General features: G+C 41.3%; 1 protein-coding gene across 1 annotated transcript in view; it reads right to left on the reverse strand.

Moving 5' to 3' along the window:
• The window catches only part of NUP155 (nucleoporin 155), a 76,462-nt gene that overhangs the window by 32,437 nt on the left and 25,892 nt on the right, over positions 1-18,133 (reverse strand). The window contains exons 13-21 of the mRNA XM_062211711.1: positions 17,507-17,677; positions 14,442-14,552; positions 13,458-13,552; positions 11,415-11,503; positions 10,883-10,945; positions 10,216-10,363; positions 8,976-9,042; positions 5,991-6,106; positions 1,927-2,024 (exon numbers count right to left, since the gene is read on the reverse strand). Coding sequence (XP_062067695.1) covers positions 1,927-2,024; positions 5,991-6,106; positions 8,976-9,042; positions 10,216-10,363; positions 10,883-10,945; positions 11,415-11,503; positions 13,458-13,552; positions 14,442-14,552; positions 17,507-17,677 — 958 coding nt within the window. The remainder of the gene's footprint in view (positions 1-1,926; positions 2,025-5,990; positions 6,107-8,975; positions 9,043-10,215; positions 10,364-10,882; positions 10,946-11,414; positions 11,504-13,457; positions 13,553-14,441; positions 14,553-17,506; positions 17,678-18,133) is intronic.

Consider the following 18,133-nt stretch of genomic DNA (forward strand, 5'->3'; position numbering starts at 1 on the left):
AATCATTAGGAAAATGCAAATCAGAATTACAATGAGATACCACTCAAGCCCATCAGAATGATTATTTAAAAAACCTCAGAAAATGTTGTTAAATGTGTGAGAAACTAGAAGGTACTGCTACAGGGAATGTAAAATTGTGCAGCTACTATGGAAAGCAGTATTGCAGTTTCTCAAAAATTTAACAGAATTACCATGCTATTCAGCAATTCCACTGTTGAATATATAAACAGAACTAAAAGCAGAAACTTGGATTTTTGTACATTTATGTTTACAGCATTATTCACAACAGTAATGCAGTATCCATCAAGAGATGAATTTAATAAAGTGTGGCATCTACCTACATGTAAATACGTATTACTCAGCCTTAAAAAAGGAAATTGTGACACATGATATAACACAGATAATCCCTGAAGACAGAATGATAACTGAATCTAAACAATCACAAAAGAACAAATACTGGGGGACCAGCGCTGTACCCTAGCGGGTAAAGCCACCTCCTGCAGTGACAGCATCACAAGTGGGTGCTGGTTCAAATCCCAGCTGCTCCACTTCTGATCCAGCTCTCTGTTATGGCCTGGGAAAGCAGTACAAGATGGCCCAAGTCCTTGGGCCCCTGCACCTATGTGGGAGACCCAGAAGAAGCTCCTGGCTTCGGATCAGTGCAGATCTGGCCGTTGAGGACAATTAGGGAGTCAAATAGGTGGATGGAAGACCTCTCTCTCTCTCTGCCTCTCCTTCTCTCTCTGTTTAACTCTGACTTTCAAATAAATAAATAAATCTTTAAAAAAAAAAAAAAAGAAAAAGAACAAATATTGGGTCAGTTAATCCTCCACCTGCAGAGCTGGCATCCCATATGGAAGTCAGTTCGAGTCCCAGCTGCTCTACTGGGAAAGGAAAATGGTCCAAATGCTTGGGACCCTGTACACATGTAGGAGACCCAGAAGCAGCTTCTGGTATCTTCTTCTCTATCTGTAACTCTGCCTTTCCAATAAATAAATAATTTTTTTGAAAAGATTTATTTAAAAAATTAAAAAATGAAGATTTAATTATTTATTTGAGAGGCAGAGTTATAGAGAGGCAGAGGCAGAGAGAGAGGTCTTCCATCTGCTGGTTCACTCCTCAGATGGCCGCAAAGGCTGGAGCTGAGCTGATCTGAAGCCAGGAGCCAGGAGCTTTTTCCCAGTCTCGTACATGGGTGCTGGGGACCAAGGAATTGGGCCATCTTCTACCACTTTCCCAAGCCATAGCAGAGAGCTGGATTGGAAGAGGAGTAGCCAGGTTTCAAACCAGCACCCATATGAGATGCCAGCACTGCAGGCAGAAGTTTTACAGACTATACCACAGCACAGGCCTCAATAAATAAATCATTTAAAAAAAAAAAAAAAAGAACCTATACTGTATGATTTTATTTATAGGGAGAATCACAGAGTTAAATTCACAGAGATAGAAATTAGAATGGTAGTTGTCATGGTTTGGGGCTAAAGGTAAAATGGGGAGTTACTATTTTAGGCATACAGAGTTTCATTTCTAGAAGATAAGAAGTTTGGAGACAAGTGTTGGTGATGGCTGCACAACAATGTAAATATATCAAATGCAACTCAGGTAAACACTTAAAATTGCCAAAATGTTAAAATGCTAAAATTTCTGATACATGTAATTCACTACCACAAATAATGTTCATAAAGAGAAAAGGTGTGTTTGTTTCTTGGCAGAGGAAAATACGAAAATGTATGGACTAAAAGAGTTTTGGAAGCATCTGATATTCAAGATTATCCCACTTTCCCATCATATCAATGATATTTTAATAAAAACATTCAATGTTATCAGGCAAATTACATCCTAGAAAAGTCCACTGTTTCCTATTCAAGTAATAAAACTCTTTACTGGGGTCATACACATTTAACTAATTAAAATAGAATAATGTACCATGAAACTTCCTCTGTAGCTCCTGTTGCATTTGCTGGGAATTTCCATTTTCAGGACGCATGAATCCCATCAGCCTTTGCTGTACTTTGGCACTAGTGCTGAAACAAAAATTGCAGAATATGTGTGTGTGGCTTTCTGACAACTTTATTGAGATATAACTCATTTACTGTACAGCTTAACAATCCAACATGTATAATTTAATCTTAAAAAGTACAACCCATGAAAAGTGCTCTTATCCATAAAAAATGAAATATGTGAAAATAAGAAAGAGTTCATGGGGACTGGTGCTGTGGCATAGTGGGTAAAGCCACAGCCTACAATGCTGGTAGGGAACAGTTCAAGTCCCGTCTGCTCCACATCTGATACAGCTCTCTGCTATCACCCAAGAAAGCAGTGGAAGATGGCTCAAGTCCTTGGGCTCCTGCACCCATGTGAGAGATGCAGAAGCTCATGGCTTAGTTCAGCTCAGCTCTGGCCATTGTGGCCATCTAGGAAATGAACCAGAGGATGGAAGACCTCTTTCTCTCTGCCTCTCTGTAACTCTGCCTTTCAAATAAATATATAAATCTTAAAAAGAAAAGAAAAGCAAGAGTTCATGGAATAAAAACTACAATGCCGGCCGGCGCCATGGCTTACCAGGCTAATCCTCCGCCTTGCGGTGCCGGCACACCGGGTTCTAGTCCCGGTCGGGGCGCCGGACTCTATCCTGGTTGCCCCTCTTCCAGGCCAGCTCTCTGCTATGGCCCGGGAAGGTAGTGGAGGATGGTCCAAGTGCTTGGGCCCTGTACCCGCATTGGAGACCAGGAGAAGCACCTGGCTCCTGGCTTTGGATCAGCGTGGCCACTGGGGGGTGAACCAACGGCAAAGGAAGACCTTTCTCTCTGTCTCTCTCTCACTATCCACTCTGCCTGTCAAAAAAAAAAAAACTACAATTCCAAGGAAAAAAATCATATCAGAGAGACTAAACAAATGTACTTAAAAAATCATTTGAGCTAGTCAAATGATTGACAACAGTAGTGAATACTAGAGAATGAAACAGATGGAATACAAAAGAAGCAACAGAAGAAAATTTATCAAAGCTAAGTCTTTTCATTTTTCAATTATTTATTTAAACGACAGAGACATAGTGAGACAGAGATCTTTCAACTGCTGGTCTACACCCCAAATGTCCTGAACAACTGGGCCTGGGCTAAGTCAAAAACCAGAAGGCCAAACCTCAATCAGGGTCTCCCAGATGGATGGTAGGGACCCAGGCTGAGTGATCACCAACTGCCTCCCAGAGTACACATTAACTGGAAGCTGGATGGGAAGCAGAAGAGTCCTAAAGTGAACCACGAATTCCATATGGGATGTGACTCTCCTAAGAGGCATCTCTAACCACTGCACCTAATACCTACCCCCTGAGTCTGGTTAAAATGTTTATTTATTTAAAGTTGTCGGATGGGGGATGGGAGGTATTGATCTTATTTGCTAGTTCACTCTCCAAATGCTGGTAACAGCCAGGGCTGGGCTGGGCTGAAACTGGGAATCCAGAATTCCATCCAGGTTTCCCACACGGGTGGCAGGGACCAAGAACTTGAATAATTACTGCAGCCTCCCAGGGTGCACAGCAGGAGCTAGAATCAGGAGTGGAGATGAGACTTAATCTGAGGTATAACATAGTATAATTTCTCTCGTGACTTCAGCTCCCTAGTAATGCATACCCTGGGAGACACACGTATTGGCTTAAATAGTTGGGTCCTTGTCACTATGTGGGAGGCCTGGGTTTGTCCATGGTCTAACTTTGGCCAAAGCAGGCATTTGGGATATGAACTAGCAGCCGGGAACAACCTTCCCAAACCTGGCTCGTTTCTCTCTCTATGTATACTGATTTATCAAATAAATGAATAAAAATTTAAAAATAAAAAAGGGCAACATTGGTTCATATGTTAAGATACACATAAAGTGTTCTAAATATTTTTATTTATTTATTTTTGACAGGCAGAGCGGACAGTGTGAGAGAGAGACAGAGACAGAGACAGAGAGAGAGAGAGAGAGAGAAAGGTCTTCCTTTACTGTTGGTTCACCCCTCAATGGCCACTGTTGCTGGCACGCTGCGGCCGGCGCACCGCGCTGATCCGAAGCCAGGAATCAGGTGCTTCTCCTGGTCTCCCATGCGGGTGCAGGGCTCAAGGACTTGGGCCATCCTCCACTGCTTTCCCGGGCCATAGCAGAGAGCTGGCCTGGAAGAGGGGCACCCGGGACAGAATCGGGTGCCCTGACCATGACTAGAACCTGGTGTGCCGGTGCCGCAAGCGGAGGATTAGCCTATTGAGCCACGGCACTGGCCAAAGTGTTCTAAATATTACAAATAAAGAAAATTTATATAATCTTCTCAGGAAACAACCAGATACTACATTTTAACATTCAAAAAGCACTCAAACGAAACAATTCTACAAAAATTCATCTGAAGATTGCCAAACAAGTAAACAAACATGTAATCACTATACCTTTTTCATAATATCAAGAAATACAAATGAGCTTTTTATGAGTAGGAAGTTATATCATTAAACACTTGCATATATGTAACTGAATATGTAATCATTAACAAAAATAAGGTGAATTTCCCCATTGGTTTGGAACATTCTAAAGGATACAAATATCACATAAAAGTATAACTACTTACATGCTCTTTTTGCTTTTAAAGACAGATATATTTATACATGGCTTAAATGCTTATATATTCATATCTAACAATTCTTTTGAAATTTATATATATTCACATTACTTTTATTATTATTATTATTATTATTATTAACAGGCAGAGTTAGACAGTGAGAGAAACAGAGAGAGAGCTAAAGACAATGAGAGAGACAGAGAGAAAGGTCTTTCTTCCTTGGTTCACTTCGCTAAGGGCCACCACAGGCAGCTCTGTGCCAATACGAAATCAGGAGCCGGGTGCTTCCTCCCAGTCTCCCATGCGTGTGGCAGGGACCCAAGCACTTGGGACATCCTCCGCTGCCCTTCTGGGCCACAGCAGAAAGTTAGACTGGAAGAGAAGCAACCAGGACTAGTACCCGGCGCCCCAACTGGGACTAGACCCGGGGTGCCAGCTCGCAGGCGGAGGATTAGCCAAGCGAGAAATGGCACCAGACAGTAGTATGTATTTTTTAAGATTTTTATTTATTTATTTGAAGGCAGAGTTACAGAGAGGCAGATTCATACATACACACACACACACACACACACATATATATATATATATATATATAGAGAGAGAGAGAGAGAGAGAGAGAGAGAGAGTCTTCCATCTGCTGGTTCACTCCCCAAATGGTCCCCATTGGCTGGAGCTGTGCCAATCCAAAGCAAGAAGCCAAGAGTTTCTTCTGGGACTCCCACATGCATGCAAAGGCCCAAGGACTTGGGCTATCCTTTACTGCTTTCCCAGGCGATATCAGAGAGCTGGATTGGAAGTGGAACAGCCAGGACTTGAACTGGTGCCCATATGGGATGCCAGCAGGCAGTGGCTTACCTGCTATGCCACAGTGCCAGCTCTATAATATGTACTTTTATACAATTTTAAAATGTCCATCTTAAGTATATGTCCATAAGAAACCTTTATAGGAACACTCAAAATTGTATTATTCCTAATAGCCAGAAAGCTGAAACACCCCAAAGGACAATCAACTGATGAACTGAGAAATCAAAGAAAGTAGTGGTTCATGCTACAACATTTGAACCTGGAAAACATTATGCTAAGGGAAAGAAGCCAGGCAGAAAAGGTTACATAGTGTGTATTTCCAAAATATATAGAACAGACAGATTTACAGTGACAGAAAAAAGCTTAGTGGTTGGCAGGGACAGGAAGAGGGGAAATGGTTAGTGAGTGCTAATGGGCACAGGGTTTCTTTGTCATGAAGATTCTGGAGTTCTACAGTAGTAATGGTTGCATAACCTTGTGAATATACTTAAACACAGTGACCTAGACTTTAAAAGGATTAATTTTATGGTACATGAATTACATTAAAAAAAACACACACAATGTAAAGGAAAAAAACAAATAAATGAACATTATTTATTCTTACTTTGGATTTCCTAATGGTCCTCCAGCAAACTGGGAGTTTCGGTCTAGAAATTCTTGCAAACCTTTTAATTCCTGCAACACTGATTCCAGCAGCTGGCAGGGAACACTACTTTCAATCTGTAAGAATAATCATTTAGAAACACTGAGAAAACATATATAAAGAGGATACTCTATAAATATAACTGAATATAAGGTATTCTATCTTTATAAAAAATTGTTTCTTTTCTTTTTTTAAAAGATTTGTTTTATTTATTTGAAAGACAGAATTACAGAGAGGTAGAACCAGAGAGAGAGAGGTCCTCCATTCCACTGGTTCACTCCCCAAATGACTGTAACAGCCAGAATTGAACTGATCCGAAGCTAAGAGCCAGGAGCCTCTTCTGGGTCTCCCACACGGGTGCAGGGGTCCAAGGACTTGGGGTATTTTCTACTGCTTTCCCAGGCGTTAGCAATGAGCTTGATCAGAAAAGGAGCAGCCAGGACTTGAACCGGCACCCATATGGGATGCCGGTGCTGTAGGCTAGGGCTTTAAACTGCTGCGCCACAGCGCCATCTCTAAATAACTGTTTCTTATGATCAATTCTCACTTGCTAACTAGAATAAAGGGCAATAAAGGAAACACATAACCTTCCCCTCATGTTTCAAAAAGATTGATGCAAATAGAAAATCAACATCTTCACTGCTTTCCATGTGATAATGGTCACTGCCCAGATCACAACACAGAGTAACTCCAACACCCAAGGAGGCTTCTCGATGCCCTGTTGTAGTTAGTGGTCATCCCATCTCTGAAGTGTCACATCTTACTTTTACTACTAGATTGATACTGTCTGCTCCTGAATCCCATACAAATGGAATCACATACTGTGTTAGGTAAATACTTTACTCTTACTACAAATGTGTTCTTGGAGCTGGAGCTGTGGTGCAGCAGGTTAAAGCCCTTGTCTGCAGTATAGGCATCTCATATGGGTGCTGGCTAAAGTCTTGGCTGCTCCACTTCTGATCCAGCTTCCTGGTAATGTGCCTGGGAAAGCAGCGGAGGACAGGCCAAGTCCTTGGGCCACTACACCCATGTAGGGAGACCTGGAAGAATATCCTGGCTTCGGATTCGCTCAACTCTGGTCACTGTGGCCATTTGGGGTGTGAACAAGCGGATAGAATACCTCTCTATGTAACTTTTTCTTTCAAATATATAAAATAAATCTTTAAAAAAAAAAAGAAATGTGTTCTTTAAAAGAGTATATGGGTGGGACTGGTACTGTGGTGTAGTGGGCTAAGCCTCTGCCTGCAGGGCTGGCATCACACATGGGTGCTGGTTTGAGTCCCAGCTGCTCCACTTCCAATCCAGCTCTCTGCTGTGGCTGGGGAAAGCCGTAGAAGATGGCCCAAGTCCTTGGACCCTGCACCCATGTGGGAGATCTGGAAGAAGCTCCTGGCTCCTGGCTTCCCATTGGTGTAGCTCCGGCCATGTGACCATCTGGGAAGTGAACCAGCAGATGGACGACCTCTCTCTGTCTCTGCCTCTCTGTAACTCTGCCTTTCAAATAAATATATCTTTAAAAAAAAACAAGAAAAAAAAAAGAGTATATGGGCACCATGAGTCATCGGCATCCTATCTAAGAGTGCCCTGAGTTAAGAGCCAACCCCGCTTCAGTATACAGTTTCCTGCTAATGTGCATACTGGGAGGCAGTAGGTAAAGGCTCAAGTAACTGGCTCCCTGCCACTCACATAAGAGACCCAAACTGAATTCCTAGCTCCTGGATTTGACCTGGCCCAGCCCAGGTTCTTGTGGGCATTTGCAGAGTGAACGAGTGAATGGGAGATACCTCCTCTCTTTCACATACATAGAGTAAATAAAACTTCTTAAAAAGAGAAAATTAGGAAAGATAAAAAAATTAAAGGTTATCATAGTTAAAAATATTTGGTATCCTTTCATTTTAAAGGGAGACAGTCTTATAAATCATGTTTGTATTCTAGATTAAAAAAGGAACTTACTACTTGAATTTGTAATAATACAAAGCATTTTTTCTGTAAAGATTCATTTATTTATTTGAGAGAGAAAGTTAGAGGTGCAGAGAAAGAGAGAGAATGTCTTCCATCTGTTAGTTCACTCTTTAAATGGCCACAAGGGCCATGGCTGTGTCAAGCCTAAGGCAGGAGCCAGCAGCTTCATCCAGGGGCAGGGTCCCAAGGACTTGCGTCATCCTCTGCTGCTTTCCCAGGTGCATTAGCAGGGAGCTGGATTGGAGCTGGCACTGAAAGCAGCAGCTTTACTCACTACACCACAGTGCTGGCCCCAGTACAAGGTTCTACAAGATGTTTTCTTTTTTGACAGGCAGAATGGATAGTGAGAGAGAGAGACAGTGAGAAAGGTCTTCCTTTGCCGTTGGTTCACCCCCCCAGTGGCCACGCTGATCCAAAGCCAGGAGCCAGGTGCTTCTCCTGGTCTCCCATGGGGTGCAGGGCCCAAGCACTTGGGCCATCCTCCACTGCATTCCCGGTCCACAGCAGAGAGCTGGCCTGGAAGAGGGGCAACCGGGACAGAACCCGGTGTGCCGGCACCGCAGGCGGAGGATTAGCCTATTGAGCCGTGGCGCTGGCCAAGATGTTTTCTTAAAACAGTCTGGAGAATATGCCAATGCAAGGAGATTGAGGTTGGGTCCATGAAATTTTTGTGTGTATAAGCCGAAGTATTAAGTAGTAAATTTTGACCAATGACTCTATATATCCTTCAACAAACTTATGAGTAAGATACAATAGTCTTATTTTAAAGTGAGTTATCAGGCTCTAAAATGTTAAGAAATTTACAAATGATCAGATAGTTAATAAGCGACACACAAAATGGGGGTAGATAGTTGTTGAACACAAATGTACATAAAAGAAAAATCACTGCATCTTAGTAGTAACATTGGGAAATGTGAATCAACCTAATAAATTATTTACACCATCAACTGGTTATATAAAAATCACAGTAGTAAACACACTTACTGCAGTGATCTCTCTGTTGCCACTCTTGAATACTCTCTCCACAACTAAGCTAGCATCCCAGATGTTTCTGAAACAAAAAATATTTTAATGGATTGTGCTATAAATGCATAAAATCAATTAACATATGTAGTGAATCCCTTTCAAGTAAATTTAAAAAGAAGTTTTTGGGGCTAGTGTTGTGGTGCAATGGCTTAAGCCCCTACCTGCAATGCTGGCATCCCCTATGTGAGCACTGGCTAGAGTCTCGGCTAATGTGCTCCCTGTTGATGTGCTGGAAGCACTGGAGGATGATCTAAGAACCTAGGCCATGTCACCCACGTGGGAAATCTGGATGGATTAGTGCTGTGCTTCTGGCTTTGGCTTGGTCCAGCCATAGCCATTGCAGCCATCTGGGGAGTGAACCAGAGGATGGAAGATCTCTTTCTCTTTTTGTCTGTCCCTCTGTCACTCTGCCTTTCAAATAAATGAGTAAATCAAAAACAAAAAGAGGCATATTCCTCAGATTTACTACATAGGAGAACTAATTAGGTATGAAAAAATTAGGTTAGAAAAAATGGCCACAATTCTTTATCCCATCCTATACATATTCCCTTTGTCTCTCCTTCTAGGAGCTTAAATCTATTTCCCACATTCCAAATCTGGACTGGATCTGAGACTTCCCTCTGGCCAAGTGAATGTGGCAGAAAAGTGAATAGTAGACTAGTTCTGAGCCTTGGCATCAAGACATGTTTTTCATGGAGCCCTGATACCACCAAGTGAATTATCCTCGGCTGGCCTGCTGGAGGATAGGAGACCATATGAAGAGCAGCTCAAGCTGTCTTAGCTGAGGTGATTCAAGATCAGTCAATAAATATTGCCAAACATGTGAGATTCTAGCCAAGACAAACACATCGCTCTTGAACCTCAGAGCTGAGTGTCTATGCATAAGAGAGCCCAGAAGATCAGAACTGCCCAGCTGATCTATAGACACATGTCCCTGAGTAAATTGTGGTGCTAAGAATACTATATGTTAATATATACACATATACATTTTGAGACCATGAATATTCAGAAATAAAATACCTCAATGAATGCAGATAGATAATAAAAAGGCTGAATGACAGAAAACAATCTCATCAGTGGAAAAGTGAACTAAATCTAAAGTAAAATTTTGGAAATAAACTGTCCCAACTTTAAACATATTTCACTACTCAAAGCAGAGCAATGTAAGCAACAGTTAATTATTTCATGAAAAACTTACCCCATGATTCGAGAAAAGTATATGCAGATACCATTGTGCTTTCCAGAGTACACAATCTCTGGTCCAGTCACACAACTCATACTGGTGGCCTGAGTTACAGGGGTTCCCACAGCACACACTGGAGTTGACATAGCAGGAGGCTGTATACCTTGTACACACACAGAAAAAAAAATTTCTTCAAAATATAACCCTAAAAATTCAAAATTATCTATAACTCAAGTTGCATCTGGACAGAAAGGTGGGGCCACTTAAAAAATCATGGACTAAAATGATATTTAATATGTTTTTCTTGATAATAAGAGACTTAGGTGGGTGCCTGCAGAGACTTTCAAGTGCTGACAATACAGAATAAAAAGGGAAGAAAGCTTGTAAATGCTGCTCCTAATGCTGGGGGTGAAACAGAACTGATACTACATATTTTAGCACCCAATTACATTCTGGCACCCACAAAAGGGGCTTTCCGGGTATGGTATTAGAGATCTGAGGTAAAGGAAATCAGGGCCAGAAAATACTTGCTCAGATATCACTTCTACTAAATGACACTTATTTTCAAGGGAAGATGGCAAGTTAGTAATTTTCACACTAAGCATGACAGATAATGACACCATAATGTTAGCTTTTCAAAAAGATCAGAATTAGCAATCCAAAACATAAAAAAAAGAGGTACCTTGAGATGGTGTTCCTAAAAAGGATGGATTTGGATAAGGACTACCACTAGGAGCAGGAGAACCTAAGAAAAGGAACAAGAATATGAAGATTTATAAAATCACCTTCCAGTCTTTAGTTCAGTCTAATCAAAATTAGACTCATAAGCTCTTTTTAAGCCTAGAAGTGAGGAGTGCTATCACCCACAATAGTCAGGAATTAGGGACTCATCTTATTCCCCATTCTGTAATACTTTCCACTTGGGAAAACAAAATATGGGAGTTTCTTATCATCAAGTCACTCATCTCTCTCATCTTGAGTGAACACCAAATGAGTTCTATAAATATTACTATGTACATATTATGCATGCTAGCACACATTAACGTTTCAATGTTAATAAAATCATCAATTTTATAAGTCAGACTCCGTAGATTTACCAATAATACAGTAGTAACAACTAAAGCACAATCAAAAGCTTTACTGACTGAAATATAAAAAGTGTTCAACATTCAAACTGCATTAGAAGCAACTTCATTTCAGTATTTCATACTCACTAGAATAGACAGGAGACCCCAAGAGGGGACCAACATTACTTGGAGGTGGAAGAGAGGTTGGAAATCTCATCTGCGCTTCACCACCGTACCTGTTTGTACGACAACAGAGGCTGTGTTTATTCAGTAAAACTGTCCATTATAAAAGGTGGAACTGTTCCTAGTCTTGCTCAGTTTCCAAATAAAGATTTTAAATATTGCAGACTTTAAAATCTAGTGCTGACAGCAAAATATATGTATTAAGATACATAATAAATAAATACATATTCAGTAAATGCTGACTTGATATTGCTCCTAGGAAGAATTATAAAGGACTCTGGTAACTTCTAAAAAGAGACCTGCAATGCATGAAATTAATGAGTGAATAGCACTGTGATTTTTCATACTAGATTATGGTCACACAGTGTTTTTTTTTAAACTTTTATTTAATGAATATAAATTTCCAAAGTACAGCTTATAGAAAATAATTTTTTAATACTGTACGTTGGCAGGCGCCGTGGCTCACTAGGCTAATCCTCCGCCTGTGGCGCCAGCACCCTGGGTTCTAGCCCTGGTTGGGGCACCGGATACTGTCCTGGTTGCTCCTCTTCCAGTCCAGCTCTCTGCTGTGGCCCGGGAGGGTAGTGGAGGATGGCCCAGGCCCTTGGGCCCTGCACTCGCATGGGAGACCAGGAGGAAGCACCTGGCTCATAGCTTTGGATCAGCGGCCATTTAGGGGGTGAACCAACGGAAGGAAGACCTTTCTCTCTGACTTTCTCACTCTCACTGTCTAACTCTTCCTGTCAAAAAAACAAACAAACAAACAAACAAACAAAACTGTATGTTGAGCCACTGTTTAGAAAACCTGTATTCCATAATGGAGTGCCAGTCTGAGTCTTGGCTACTCTTCTTCCAATCCAGCTTCCTGAAAATGAGCCTGGGAGGTAGCAGATAATGGCTCAAGTGCTTAGGCTCTTGCCACCCATGGGAGACTCAGATGGAGTTCCTGGCTCCTGGCTTTGGCCTGGTCCAGCCCTAGTGGTTACAGGCATTTAGGAGAATGATCCAGTGAATAGAAGTTCTTATTTTCCCTCTCTCTCACTCTTTCAAATAAATAAAACTTTAAAATCTCATGGATACCAAATTTCCTTACAATGATTCAGAATCCCTCAATACTAATGGAACACTAATACAAACTAGATTTAGTGTTGGAAGAAGCAAAAAACAGAGATCAGATAGTAAATGAGGTAGACACAGAAGTTAAGATCAGAAACCACAGAGAGAATAATGTATATATGTCTATTAGCATTATAATCTTTCCAGACTTCAACCTTTTATAAATGAATTTGAGCAATTTGCCTACAAAGTCCCTCAATTATCGGACCAGACCTTCAACTATCACAATACCATCGACATCCATTTCTTATTTTTTTATTTTTTAAAAAGAACATTTTTTTTTTTTTTTGACAGGCAGAGTGGATAGTGAGAGAGAGAGAGAGACAGAGAGAAAGGTCTTCCTTTTTTTTGCCGTTGGTTCACCCTCCAATGGCCACTGCGGCCAGCGCATCGCGCTGATCTGAAGCCAGGAGCCAGGTGCTTCTCCTGGTCTCCCATGTGGGTGCAGGGCCCAAGCACTTGGGCCATCCTTCACTGCCTTCCCGGGCCATAGCAGAGAGCTGGCCTGGAAGAGGGGCAACCGGGATAGAATCCGGCGCCCCAACCGGGACTAGAACCCGGTGTGCCGGCGTCACAAGGCGGAGGATTAGCCTGTTAAGCCACGGCGCCGGCCAAAAGAACATTTTTTAAAAAAAGATTTATTTATTTATTTATTTGAAAGGCAGAGTTACAGAGAGAAAAGGGAGGAGGGAGGGAGGGAGGGGGGGAGAGGGAGGGAGAGAGAGAGAGAGAGAAAGAGAGAGCTTCCATCCAATGGTTCACTTCCCAATGGCTGCAATAGCTTGAGTTAGTGCAAATCGAAGCTTTACCTACTATATCATAACACCACCAGCTCCCCAATGCAACCATTTTAAAAAAAGAATGGTCCACTACACAGAAAACCTCACACACCTGAAAAAAGCTCGAGTAGCCCAAGCAGATACTTCTCTGTCACAGGCAGCAGTGGAGCAAGCAAGGATAAGGCATGTTGCACAAGCCTGGTCTTCCTATTTAAAAGTAAAAAGAAAAAAGAATTATCACCTCTAAAATTAATAAATACCGTAAAAGAACGTTTGTTTAGTGCTGCATCGTGTTTCTGTCTGTGCCTAGCAATGAGAAGTTGGTCAATAAACAGTTTCTGACTGAAATCAGCTCCTATTACAAATTAACAATACTGATTTTGAAGTTCACTACAAGCAGTACTAGTAAAGCATGCTCCCCTCTCATCTAGTTTCTGATTTAGTTGCTGGCTATCTAATTTTTTTCTCTACATTTTAGAAAACCATAGAAAGAGCTAACATCTTTTGAGTATCATTAGTCAGGCATCATTTTTAGAGCTGAGTGTATATTAAGCCTCACATCACATACTGTTGTAACATTAACATTCTCTGAATCTCAGACAATGTATGTAATTTACCCTAGTGGCACTGGGATTTTTAACACAAATGGTTTCAATCTAGAGTCTGTGTATTTAACTTAGACCTGAAATTCGTTATTTTACAATAAATATTCACAGTATTGCCTCATAATTTTTAGTTATAGCGTTGAAACACTAAATGTCTCCAACTATCTCAAAATCCTTTCTCAGATCAGTAAGCACAAAAGGCTTATCTGGAAAGGTCTTGTGCTTTTAATAAAAATGCATTTATCACAAAACTTGAATACAAGACTATCAACATACAGTAAAAAGAATTTATCAACAACAGAGAATAAAACTTTGACAGTTTAAGTTTATAACATTAACCTCGCTCAAAATGTCAGAATACAGTCACGTAGACATATAGACTGATAAAATTACCTGTTTATTACAATACTTTAGTCTCAACTTACATTAAGTTTAACTACCATTTCCACTGTTTCATTATTTAAAATATCACATTAAGAAAGTATAATTACCTGATGTAGTTTAAAGAATCTTTCAATCTCTTCTCCATCTCCACCCACGTTACTCACAAGTAAATGCCTCAGTTGATCTACAGGTCTAAGTTTGTGAAACATAAGACTCCCCTAAGAAATTATAAAAACAAAGAAAACAAGTAATAGATTTTCCAAGCTTGGCTAGTAGCAACTTTCTCTGCTATCTTATTTAACAAAATAAACAACACCAAAAATAAAGAATACAAACTAGTCAGTTAAAAAGAGCATCTATATTTCAACTGAAAACCTACCCTAACCTACATATTCATAGAGAAGATTTTATAAGAAAACATTGTAGGTTGGCATGCTGATGCAGTAGGCTAAGCCTCTGCTTGAGGTGTGGACATCTCACATGGGCGCTGGTTCTTGTCCTGGCTGCTCCTCTAATAATCCAGCTCTCTTCTATGGCCTGGGAAAGCAGCAGAAGATGGCCCAAGTGCTTGGGCCTCTGCACCAGTGTGGGAGACCCAGAAGAAACTCCTGGCTTTTTACTGGCTCTGCTACGGCCACTGCAGCCATGTGGGGAGTGAATCAGCAGATGGAAGACCTTTCTCTGTCTCTCGCCCTCTCTGACTGTAACTCTACCTCTCAAATAAATAAATAAAATTTTTGTTTTTAAAGATTTATTTAATAAACAAAATATTTTTTAAAAAAAGAGAAGAAAACATTGTGCCCTTTCCCCAAAGTTGCCCCTCAAACCGCTGGATTAGAGTTCGATTATTAACATAGCATACTTGTACTATGCCCATTTAGAAAAAAATAAAGTTGGATCCATATCTATACCTTATACCAGGATAAATTCCAAGCAGATCAAAGATTTAAAGAACAAATTAAATTACAGTAGAAGAAATTATGAATTTAACTCTTAATTAAGAATTTAATAATTCTTAATAAATTCTTAATTTTTAGTTAAGAATCAATCTTTTCATAAATCTCATAGTGAGGAAACATTAAAAAAAAAACTTTTTTTAAATTAAGAGGCAGAGAAACAGACACAGAATGAGCGCCACATTTGCTGATTTACTCCTCAAATGCCTACAAAACAGTCATCACTGAGCCTGGGAGCTACAAACTCCACTCAGGTCTCTCACTTGGGTGACAGGAAACTACTTGTGCCATCATCACTGCCTACCAGACACTGTGAAAAAGCTAGAACAAGGGGCCAGAGCTAGGAATCGAACAAATGCATTTTAATGTAAATTACAGATATTCTTTTTTCTTTTTTTAAAGATTTGATTTATTTGAAAGGCAGAGTTGCAGACAGAGGGAGACAGAGAGAGAGGTCCTCCACCCACTGGTTCACTCCCCAAATGTCCGCAGCAGCCATGGCTGGGCGAGGTTGAAGCCGGGAGCTTCTTCTAGGTCTCACACGTAGATGACAGGGGCCCAAGACTGGGGCCATCTTCCAACTGCTTTCCTCAGATGCAAAAGCAAGGAGTAGAGCAGCTGGGACTCGAACAGGCACACATATGGATGTCAGTGTCACATCAGCATCTTTACCTACTTCACCACAATGCTGGCCCCTACAGGTATCTTAACAAGCATCTTAACTACTACGGCAAATGCCTGCCCCAAGATGGTACTTTTCTTTTTGGACAGGCAGAGTGGACAGTGAGAGAGAGAGACAGAGAGAAAGGTCTTCCTTTTTGCCGCCACGGCCGGCGTGCTGCAGTCAGCACACCACGCTGATCCGAAGGCAGTTGCCAGGTGCTCCTCCTGGTCACCCATGGGGTGCAGGGCCCAAGGACTTGGGCCATCCTCCACTGCACTCCCTGGCCACAGCAGAGAGCTGGCCTGGAAGAGGGGCAACCGGGACAGAATCCGGAGCCCCGACCGGGACTAGAACTCGGTGTGCCAGCGCCGCAGGCGGAGGATTAGCCTATTGAGCCGCAGTGCCGACCTAAGATGGTACTTGTAATTGCAAGAGATAATCCATTAATAGAGGGAGGTCTAATTCAATATGGCATATCCATACAAAGGAATATCTTTCAAATATAAAATAGAATGAGAAAAAACTTCATAAACTAATATAGAAAGATCTCCAAAATATATTTTTGAAATATAAAAAGCAAAGTAGATGAGGTCAGCATTGTGGTACAGTGGGTTAATTTAACATTTGGATGTTAGCATCCCACATTGGAACTGCAGTTTGAGTCTTGGCTGCTGTGCTTCTGACCCAGCCTCCTGCTAATGTACCTGGGAAGGTAGTGGATGATGGCCCAAGTATTTGGGTCCCTGCCAGTTATATAAGAGATCTGGATGGATTTCCTGGCTCTTGGCTGCAGCCTGGCCCAGCCCAGAATGCTGCAGTTATTAGGGCGGTGAACCAGTGGATAGAAGACATCCCTTGCTCCCTCCTTCTCTAATACTCTGCTTTTAAAATACATACATACATACATACATACATACACACATAAATATTATTTCTAAAAGAAGGCAGAGCATACAATAGTGTAAATATCATACTATCTCTTGCTTACATATCCATAACACATCTTTGGGAGGATTCACAGATACTGATATTATGGATATGCGCTGTGGTGCAGTGGGTTAACACCCTGGCCTGAAGTACCGGCATCCCATATGGGTGCTGGTTCAAAACCTGGCTGCTCCACTTCCAATTCAGCTCTCTGCTATGGCCTGGGAAAGCAGCAAAAGACAGCCCAAGTTCTTGGGCCCCTGCACCCGCATGGGAGACTGGGAAGAAGCTCCTGGCTCCTGGCTTCGGATTGGCGCAGCTCTGGCCATTGTGGCCAGTTGAAGAGTGAACCAGCAGATGGAAGACCTCTCTCTTTCTCTCCTCTCTGTGTAACTCTGACTTTCAAATAAATAAACAAATCTTAAAAAAAAAAGAAAAAAAGAAAAGATAGTTCCTTTTGTAGCACTTAGCATTTTTGGCATTTATTAACTACTCCTTAAGAATATTCCAAAAGGAAACATTCCTAACCACTTAAGAAAATAAATCTATTAACTGACTACTTCAGAATATTTGAAAGAATCATTAAATATTGCTTCTCTTTCCACTACAGCAGATATGTACGTACCTGTGCTGAGAGGAGAACAAATTTCTTTGGCGGTAACATGTGCTGCTGCACAACCACTGGTGAGTCAGTTATTGGAATATGATCCTTATTTAATGGCGTAATTATCTTGTCTACTTTCAATTCATCTATTGCAGAAAGAGCCCAGGAATGACCATCAACACGGGTTGTCATCTGTGTAAGAGAAATAAACACTTTACCCATCTGATTTAACTAACACAAAGCAAAAGCTTCATAAAAAGAACACAAAATACAAACCCAATCTCTAAGGAAATCTAGATTCAATATATTAGTAATACATCAATATGAATGTTCTCAAAAGTATGCATTGAATTTTTACTATCCAATTTGTTTTTCAAGATTCTATTTATTTATTTGAAAGGCAGAGTTGCAGAAAGAGAAGGAGAGAGAGACCTTCCATTTGCCGGCTCACTCTCCAAATGGCTGCAATAACTGGTGTTGGGCCAGGCAAGCCAGGAACCCGAAGCTTTTCCTGGTTCTCTCAACTGGGTGCAGGGGTCCAGGTACTTGGGCCACCTTCCGCTGCTTTCCCAGGTGCATTTGCAGGGAGCTGGATCAAAAGTGGAGCAGCCGGGACACAAATAGGCACCCATATGGGATGCTGGCATT

This window comes from Lepus europaeus, chromosome 15 (assembly GCF_033115175.1).
Source record: "Lepus europaeus isolate LE1 chromosome 15, mLepTim1.pri, whole genome shotgun sequence".
Lineage (NCBI taxonomy): Eukaryota > Metazoa > Chordata > Mammalia > Lagomorpha > Leporidae > Lepus > Lepus europaeus.